At 39.2% G+C, this 10,008-nt stretch overlaps 1 protein-coding gene across 1 annotated transcript in view; it reads left to right on the plus strand.

The window, feature by feature from the left end:
• Itga1 (integrin subunit alpha 1) overlaps window positions 1–8,818 on the plus strand; it is a 146,274-nt gene extending 137,456 nt beyond the window's left edge. Inside the window, exon 29 of the mRNA XM_057789503.1 lies at window positions 2,767–8,818. Coding sequence (XP_057645486.1) covers window positions 2,767–2,811 — 45 coding nt within the window. The 3' untranslated portion in view covers window positions 2,812–8,818. The remainder of the gene's footprint in view (window positions 1–2,766) is intronic.
• The last annotated feature ends 1,190 nt before the right edge of the window (window positions 8,819–10,008 follow it).

Here is a 10,008-nt window from a genome sequence, read left to right on the forward strand (position 1 = left end):
AAATACATGTGCCTAACTTTTATTATTATACAATGTTATAATCATTCTATTTTATTTTTCATTATTGTTCATTTCTCGTTGGGACTAGTTCATATCAAACTTATCATCAAAATTACCCATAGGAAAAAACCAAAGCACAACAGTGTGTCTGAGACTCCGTGCTGCGGTGTTTCAGGTGTCCAGACCTGCGGATACGGGGCTGCGGTAGCGACGCCTCACTTCTTCATCTTATATTTTCTGCTGTTCATTTATCCAACACTTGTCCCGTGTTTTACACTGATCACCTCTTTGCCGCCGGGTTTTGAACTAGGTTATTCTAAAGAGGATCATTTATGATACAGAAACGAAAGCAGAAAAGCAAAGCCCCAGAGAGAACAAACAACTTTTCTGTTTTTCGAACCTCGGCTAATTGTCTGGTTTAGTTTGTAGGAGTTACAGATTACATCCCCTTAATCTCTGGTCTAAATATCCAGCTTCCCTTAATAAAACTCATGTTTAGAGGATTTGTTGAGTGGAAAAGATGAGATCACAGAAGTTCAGGCTCGAAGATGGTCGTTTAGAAACATTTTAAAGCAAAGGGGACTGGAAAAGGGGCTGGGCGTCTTTAGAGGAAAAAGAGCCTGTTGGACAGCCTGGAAGAACCAGATTTTTAAACATAATTTTTAAATTGAATCTTTGGAAATTTCATGCACCCTAATTCTGCTCACCTCCCAGTCCCTCCATATTCTTCCCTCCCCACGGCAGTGATCCCCCCCATGAAAATTTTTTAAAAAACCAGAGCAAAACAAGCAAACAAAAACAAAAGTAAAAATGAACAAAAAAAGTAAACAAAACAAACAGAAAACCTCTTCTCTCCTCCGTCTTTCCTGCCGCTTTAACACCTCTTTACTGGTCCTGGTGGCAATGGGAGCTGCAGTGTGTCACACAGCACACCCTTTTCTTAAATACTCGCCTCCCACTCTAGGGAAAGCCTCCCTGATTTGCTGTCCTCGGGGCACACGGGCGGAGGTGAAAAGATGATTGGTATCCAAGTCCGGAGCTTCCGTAGTTGCCTCATAGGAAATGACTGGTGTTCAGGAAAACACAACCTCATGGCAGTTTCCAAGTTTGTGTTTTCTGTTACCACCCTTTCCTCATCTTCTAGCAACTAGATTCTGGCAGAAACCAGCTCTAAGTAAAGCTTCCTAAGTTGGAGGTACTTCTTGCTGATCATTCGTCCCTCCGTGTCTGCAAGGGCTCAATCATTATATATTAGGTGTGTAGTCCCAGACTGGGGAGGGAGCTCAGTCAGCAAAGTGCTTGCCTTATCAACATGAAGACCAGAGTTCCAGGCAAGATCACACACACACATATACACCATATACACACACACAAACCCTTCATCATGGCTAAGCGGTGGTGGCCAGAGAGAAGACATAGCATAGCAGTCAAGAGTATGTACTGCTCCTACAGAAGACCCAAGTTCAGTTTTCAGTACCTGTGTTCATTGTCTCCCACCTACTTGTAACTCCGGATCCAGGAGATCCGACACTTCTGGCCTCTGAGGGCACCAGCTCTCACATACACATTCCCACATACAGACACAGAGACACACACACAATTACACATAATAAAAATCTTTTAAAAAACAGTTGTGCATGTTGGCATGGAGTTATCTATAATGTGCTGATAATCCCAGCACTGGTAGTGGAAAGAGTACCCTCCCCCTCCCCAGGCTTTTCTGGCTATTCAGATTAGTCTAACAGGCCAATGAAAGATGCTGTCTCAAAAAGCAAAATCAACAGCGCCTAAGGCACTGTGCCCAAGTTTAGCTTCTGTCCTCTGCATGCAAATTGCACCACCACCACCATTCAGACATACTCCCATAATCCATAGCTCGTCACACATAGATCCACGTGATACGGGCATGCTACATTTCCAAATAATTAACTAAGTCAAATTTAAAAAAATTAGAGTACACAAATTTTAAAAGATACTTTCCTAGTACCCTTAGGTGGTTTTATTAAGTATTAAGTTTAAAGAAGATTAAACTAATTAAATGAGATTTAATGTATTCGGCAATTTTTAATACAATGTCACTTCCAAAGTCGTATCTAGTGTCAAATGTTTTTATACTATAAAAGCATAAGGCTGATAACTTTTGCTGATGGTTCAGTGACAGGAAATAACAAGATGTGACTTACGTTAGCCACATGTGATTTCTTTTCCCTACCCTCAGTAGCTCTATATTCATAGGTAAATGACACGGGGTCTTTCAAGCAACCTCTCATCGGAGAGCTTGTGTGTAACATTCTAACCCACTTAGAGACATCTAGATAATTCAGACATTTTCCTGGCACCTTGCTCATGGCCGTCCACCAGGCTCACTGTAAACTTTAAGAATTGCAATATCTGACCATTGGTTACTTGATGGAAAAGTTTCTGCCACTTCAAAACAAATAACGACAATGACAACGTAGAAGCCATGTTGATTCATTGTCATTTGCTTGTCTTAAACTTCCCAGAACACTGCTTCTTGCACATGTGCACGGTTTTTCCTTTGTAGCTGGTGCAGTGAAATGGCCAAGGATGAAGTAGCAGTTTGACAGATATTATCTAATTTGCATTCAGTATTAACTGGTCAGATAAAATATACATCAGTTATCTGAATTAGTTGCATGCCCAGATTTTATAATGCATGATTACTTAGATTATATCTAAATAGATTAGCATCTGTTGCCTGAATTAAAATAATTCATTGTATTATATTTTGTATTTTCTCAACAGATCGGATTCTTCAAAAGGCCGCTAAAGAAGAAAATGGAGAAATGAAATATTTTACAGGAGAAAAAAGAGGACAGTAATGATTATTCAATGATCTATTCTCAGGTTTGCCTCAATCATGTGAGAAGAAATTCCGAAATATAACCAAAGACATGGTCACATGACTATATGTCATTCATCATCCAGCTGCTGGGATTACTCCCTTGGGAAAGTGACAGATCAAATATGATCCAAAAAGGGTACCCAAAGATACGGTTTAGAACGTGATGCAAAATACTTTTAATAATTGCTCATTTTTGTTGAGTAAGTGAAATGACAGGGTTTTTAAGAAGAATCCCCAGTACGTGTATGTTTATGTTTAGATGCCACGTCTAGCATTCAAGGGATGCATGAAAAGAGCTTTGTGTTCACCGAAACAGTGACTCTAGGCACAATGTAAACTAAGCTTCTCCTCTTGATGACACCTTCAGAGTGGTACTCAGCGTTTGTAAATGCCAACAAAGGCATGGAGTGGGAAAATCGCCCAGTTCTAATGAGAAAATCTGCCCAGCAGAGCCCATATCCAATATGGACTGAAAATAGAGTGAAACCGCAGAACTGACGCTCAGTGACTTCCTGGGTTCTGGAGTTGGAAAGAGTGTTTTCCAATGTGCTTAGAGTACAGTGCAATTGAGTTTAAATTTTATGTAGAATAGAGAGAGTCATTTAAAAACAAGTGCACTGAGTCTATTAATTTAAACTTTTACAGAAAGTAAAAGTGCTTAATTTATATCGAGCTCTAGAACACAAACCTCTTTTATAGGAAAAAAAGCAAACAGACACTTAAAACAGTTTGTGTAGCATAACAGTGATTAGTTATGAAAAACCATAACTAATGTATGTGTGATGCCCAGAGGCTTAATGAACCATAAGAACATAGATAGAAAACCCAAAAAGACTAAAGTCACCTTTGCTGAGCAGTTGTTTAATGCTGGGGCTTCCAGATGTCACACTAAAGTAGGAGACTCCTCAATGCTTTGGTATAAGGTTCTTTTAAAACCCCAAGATATGAGTGTTTATTTTTGAATTTTCCAAATACGTTTCATGTTATTATTGACAAAGCAGTCTCCTGAGCTAGTTTTAGATTTACTAAGAACACACTGATTTCGAGCAAGGCATCTCAGAATTTAAAAAAGAAACCAAGAAATGTAGTTTAAAGAATCTATACCTTGAAAACTTAACCCAACAGAAAGATACAACTCAGCTGTGTGTACTTCTGTGTTACTGAAATAATCCCTAAGGGCCTTGAACTCTGCTGTAATTAAGTCCCAGATGCTCCATTTCTAAGATAAATAACAATGAATGAATGTATAGTATCTTCATGTGTGAACTACTGCTGTAACATTTGCAGATCCTCCCGCCCCAAAGCCATTTCTCTGCTTGATTGAATACCATAAGAACCAGAACCTGTCAATACTCCAAAAGACCTGGACTCTGCTCTCCTCAAAACACAAAAAGCCAACAGAGAAATTAAGTGTTTTTGGGTTGGATTATTAAAAATGTATTTCTGAGGAATTATCTTAGGGCCGGGTTCAGCCTACCTTTTAGCTTTCCAGTCCTATGTATAAGATCCTAAGGTGTAGAGGATGGACATGAGGTTGCCACAGAAGTCCTTAGCTGGAAGAAAGGTGGACATGAAATGAGAAGAAAGAAGGTGTGTTCTCCATTCTCACTGTCTCTTGCCAGCTGCAGAAGTAATGGCTTCCTCCTGCTCTTCTTCTCCCATCAGAACTCAGGTGTTTCTTGCTCGGTTACCATGGTGCCCAACTCCAGCACACTCCCGCTCAGCAGCCCTACTCCTAACTCCATCCATGTCTTTGGGAATAAAATTCAATCGATACATTTAGATTCATATTTGACATCAGGGACTACCAGGGACTGAACTTTGTACACTGAGCTCTACGTGTGCATATTTAAACTAAAAGTGTTGCTAAGCCAAAAGGACAAAACAGAAATGAGGACATTTTGAACTTTTAAGGAGAGTAACAGCAGTTGACCAGACGAAAAGGTGCCAAAACCACTTAACGACCAGTTTTTAACGTACGTTATTCCTGGTTAGTAGTAAATATTTAAGGAACCAGGTATCTCTTCTCTACTGTCATAACTGAGTCTCTCTGTGTGTAATCATTTGCATACACACACACATACCATTTAAACACAGAACAACTGAAGAATAACAAATGACAGAACTTACTAAGATAGGAAAAAAAATAAGCACACAAAAGCAACACCAGGGATGGAAGTTTGTTTCCTTGGCTTCTCATAAGTCTTCACTTTCATTAATATTTAAGCTTTTAAGATTAGTCAGTATTTTGTAAGTTAAAAATTATGAATGCAGAGGCTTTGAGTTTTAAAAAGATAAAAGATGCCCAAAATTAGCTTTATAGACATATTCTAGAACATATAAACAAGAAATTACTAAATTATGTAACATTATTTAAGACAATAAAATTGGGCAATACTTAGGACTATTTATGAACTTACAAATTAAAATAAGTCACCAAATATCTTGTATCTTTGATTTGGTTTTCTTAAGCAATGATGCTCCTAGTATGAACTGAACTACGCATGCATTCCCTTTCCTGAGCACACAAACAATGGAACACGAATAAATTACTCAATAAACTGTTCTTCAGGAGGGACAGTTACCCCAATATCTGACTTCCATGATGTCATTGCTCTCTTCGCATGCCACTTTCAGACACCTAAAAAACCCCTATTTGGATTGCAGAATTCCTAGAAATGTGTGGCAGATTTTAGCAACTCGTATGACATACTGTAGCATACCACTGAAGTAAACTGTATCCTACAGAGTAGAAAAAGTGGTGTCTAGAGATGCAAATCAATGTTCACCATCTATACACACACCTAAGCACACGCTCTAACCAAACTTCAAGTTATGCTGAAAAAAATGGTTGTATCAATCCAAGAACTTAGAATGCTATATATTATTTATCCTTTAATTTTAAATGTCTAAGATTAATCATCCTTTAATATGAATAAAGCAATACAAACTTGCAGGAGGAAGGAGTTGAAAGCAAGAAAATACAGAGGGTAGCCTGCACGCCACTAAAAACAAGAGCCACTCAGGAGTCACAGAGAAACCTTCTCAAAACACTCCAAAAAAAAAAAAAAAAGGTGAAGTGAGAAGTCTTCTTTAGCAAACATTTCTAGCTTTTGTGATCCAATTCAAACATCAGCAATGCAATTTTTAAAACTATTTTTCTCTGAGCACTAGGATCCTTGACAACTTAGACCCCAAATATTTTGTGTGGCATATGTATGTATACTTGAAAAAAAAGCTTGTAGAAAGAGAGACTTTTATAAAATTTGTTTAGGCAGCCAGAATGATTTTTATCTATAAATATAGATATATGAATATATATATAAGTAATGTGCATATATTTTTCATAGAAGGCCTTCTACTTTTTCATGTATAAACTGAGGTTTAAGCTCAATTGGGAAGCAGAAATCTTTGTATAAAATTACTTTGTGACAGAGTAGCATTGTATTACAATGTGCTCATAGCATCTTCATTAAACACACCATCAATTCCATATGAACTCCTATGCTACTCTGCACGATGCTGAGCAAACTAGAGGAGGACCCAGGGCCAGAGCCCGTTTCATGTACCAGTGCCAGAATCAACCTTGTGTACCAGGTGTAGTTTGTTGTCCAAAGGAAGTGACTTTGGGCAAATAATTGTTCAAAATAGCATTTTATGCCCTCTTCGTTGGTTCTTAAAACCCCTCAAGCATCCTTCTCCCCATCGCTTGTCTCCTCAAATGGTTTTCAGGCAGATTGCTTTAGTAGCTTGTGACTAAGACGTGAATGCCAGCTTCAGTGAACAGATCTTTCACTCCGGTTTTCCAACCCAGATTCCTTAATGACACTCCAAAGGGTTGGCATGGCACCCCACAGTATTTGTACCTCAGAGATGCAGCATCCTTCCTTGAGAAGTTGACAACCATATAGGCCACTGTCCTCCGAGATTCTATGGGAGAAACCGGAGAGATTTAAGCCTTCAGCAACTGGGTATTTTCCAGTCCTTATCCTCACCCAAGCTGAAAGAAGGCTTCGTCCTCAAGATGCTGCTGTTTAGAAATTGCAATATGTAAATTAATTGAACATAAGGGACTTTAAATGCAGATAACATTTCAAAATTAATAGCCTGGGCTTTTGCTTCCAACTGGACAGTGGTCCCCAAGCTCTAGCTACTCACAATCTAGAAACCACCACCGTCCATTAAGTCTGCTGAATGGAAAGACAAAGCACATTGCAAAAGGCCACAGTCAAGGCTGGGTGTGGTCCCATAGTTGAGTGCACGGAGCTCATGCAAGGCCCTGGGTCTGAATTCTAACACCACATGAGGGGAACGGGTATTATCATGCCACCATTTCTCAAATGGAAGTACTGTAGTATACTACTAAAAATTACATAATTTTAAAAAAGAATTTATAAAGCAATAGCATTAAACTACAGCCTTAATTAAATTACAGCATTAATCTTATGAACTATTTATTCAGTGTCTTTTATCCTCATTATTAAAATTTTACCTCAAATCTAGAAATTCAGAGTAAGACATTTAGCCATCACCAGTAAGGAGAAAGCAGAGAAGCATGTGGAGGCAGGCAAGTCCCAGCCCTTTGAAAACATCTGGCCCAGGGGAGTCTACAGTTCCTAACCTGTGGAAAGAGAACCTATGAGAATCATGACGATAAAGGAGGGGCCAATGACACTCAGTGCTGTGACTGTGTGTTTGGTATTTGTGCTTCAAGGTGCATACTTAGAGAAAGGAGTGTGGAGATTATATGTAACAGTTTGAGGCTGAATATCTGATCTCTCATTCATTGGATTTATGCATATAAATTGGGAACAAAAAAAATCTTAAAAGAAATCTTCCTAATGACATCAGAATGAAAACCCACCCACTGTGTTCATCATCAATTCCTATCAGCATAGTTGGTCCCCATTCCTGTATTTAAGAGCTGGAGAGAGATGGAGGAAGAAAGGGGTAGTGAGTATTGATTTTCCTTTCCTCCACGGAGCAGCCATAGTGAAGGAAGTCACCACATGTAGACTTGATGTCACATGATAACTTATACTTTGATAAATACAAAAGAAATGGGGGCAGGTGAGGAAATGAAACTACCTACCTATCTTGATTTCTACCACCCAATCCATGAAAATGACCAGAGTTTCCTGAGACTCTATGGGTCCCACTCCACAGCACACCCAAACGTACTTGTCACTATATGAACGAAAGTGTACTCTTATTGACAGATTGACCCCGGGGGGACTTTCTGGAGTTACCATATCTTAGAGTCATGTGAAGACCATTGTCTGAAACCACAATCTGTAGATTCTTCCTTCTAGAGACATTCCATGCAGGAGATCCTGGTGGTTAGCATTTCAGTCAGAGTTAACCTGCTATCCTCACCCTGTAAGCAGCCAGTCCTGGCTGCAGGATTAGGAAACACTGGCCTGTTGGGATGGTGTCCTGTTCGTTACTACTGTGAAGCTGTAAGACTGTTGATAGGCTGTGCGCACCATGTATACATCTTATTAAAAAGAAGAATATTGCACTTAGTATCTACTGCCCTGGAGCATCCACCATACTCCCCCTGCCCCACATTTCTACATTGCCTAGTTGAAAGTTATTAGATTGCTTGTTTTCCTAACTTACCTCAAACTGAACTTATCAAAGGGACAACTTAGGAGTGTGTGCATAGACTTATTAGAAAATGATTAGATAAAAATGCTTCGTTGACATTCAAGTATAAAGAACCTTTTGCATAGAAATTCATGGAATCTGCTGCAAGGTGACAGTCATGTACGAGGTATAATTAGAATTAGCTGAGTGTGTGAAAGAGCATTTGGATGCTCTGTGGATGGCGTATCCTGTACACTATTCTGAGGTCAAAGGTCTGATATTTTTGTACAGTTCTATCTTATCTTGTGCATCAGCTGTGTAATTTACGTCAAGGTAAATGAGCATCCTGTTTTATATCTTAAATAAAAAATGACTCAAAGAAGAATGTGATTACTGTGATTTTAAATACATATTTTCTCCAGAATGAATGGGACTTCTTCCAAAGTACCAACTATTTTTTTAAGCTCCATTGCAGCTTTTACTTGGTACTCTACAAGGAAGAAACAAAGAGCAAATTAAGCATGTCTGTGGTGTTTCCTGTACAAGATGCAATGTGATTGCCTTGCGAACTTGAGACAAAAGCCACAGAATCTATACGACTGTTTGCCTTCTCCTAATGAGATGATTTAATAATACATCTTTTGCTGTATAATAGGTTAGACCACGGAGGAAGTAAAATAAATCTCAGCTTTACCCACACAACCTAAACACAGATCATTTCTCTGACCTTGAAAAGTGAGGAATTTGTCTCCGTTGGCAAGCAGGAAGTTCTGGAGTGGACACCAACCAGCCGGGCAGCTTCTAATTCAATCCAGGACATCCATGATCTACCTGGAGGGATTATCAGAGATCACCAGACAGCTGGGCATCTTCTAACTCAATACAGATCCTCTGTGATCTACCTGAAGGAATGTCAGGTCAATTCCCCCAAGACTGTCCCTGCATTTGAGGTTAATCACAGCACCAGAGTTTGTAACCCAAGCTTCCAACTAACAAGCTGGAAGTCAGGATTCCCACAGTCCCCTTCTTGAATTCAAGATGATCACTTAACATGGAGCATTTATATTTGCTGGCTTGTTTAAAATGGTATTACAGAAGGCATAGATGAAGAAATGCTCAGGGCAAGGTGTGGGGAAAGATGCATGAGTTTCTCTAGGAGCTCTATTTGCCTAGCTATTTGGAAGCTCTCTGATTTCCCTGTGGGAAATTACAGAGACTTCTCCAAAGAGCACGATTACCAATAAGACAGACTGGGAAACTTACAAGGTCTGTCCACATTTTTTAGCATTCCTTTATCTTCATTATGAAGCTTGAACCCTCTGGAGAGAGGAAGCATGGAAGTGAGTCCTAGAGATATACTTGTATTGTTTAAGAAAAAGCATATGTTTTTAACTTTTACTCTCTCACTCGCTCTCGTGTGTGTGTGTGTGTGTGTGTGTATGTGTGTGTGTGCTATACTCCTGTGAACCTGCATGTGTTGATATATATACACATATATACATATATGTGTGTGTACATGCATACACATACATATGTGAGAGAACAGATGTCAA

Source organism: Chionomys nivalis, chromosome 15 (assembly GCF_950005125.1).
Source record: "Chionomys nivalis chromosome 15, mChiNiv1.1, whole genome shotgun sequence".
Classification (NCBI taxonomy): domain Eukaryota; kingdom Metazoa; phylum Chordata; class Mammalia; order Rodentia; family Cricetidae; genus Chionomys; species Chionomys nivalis.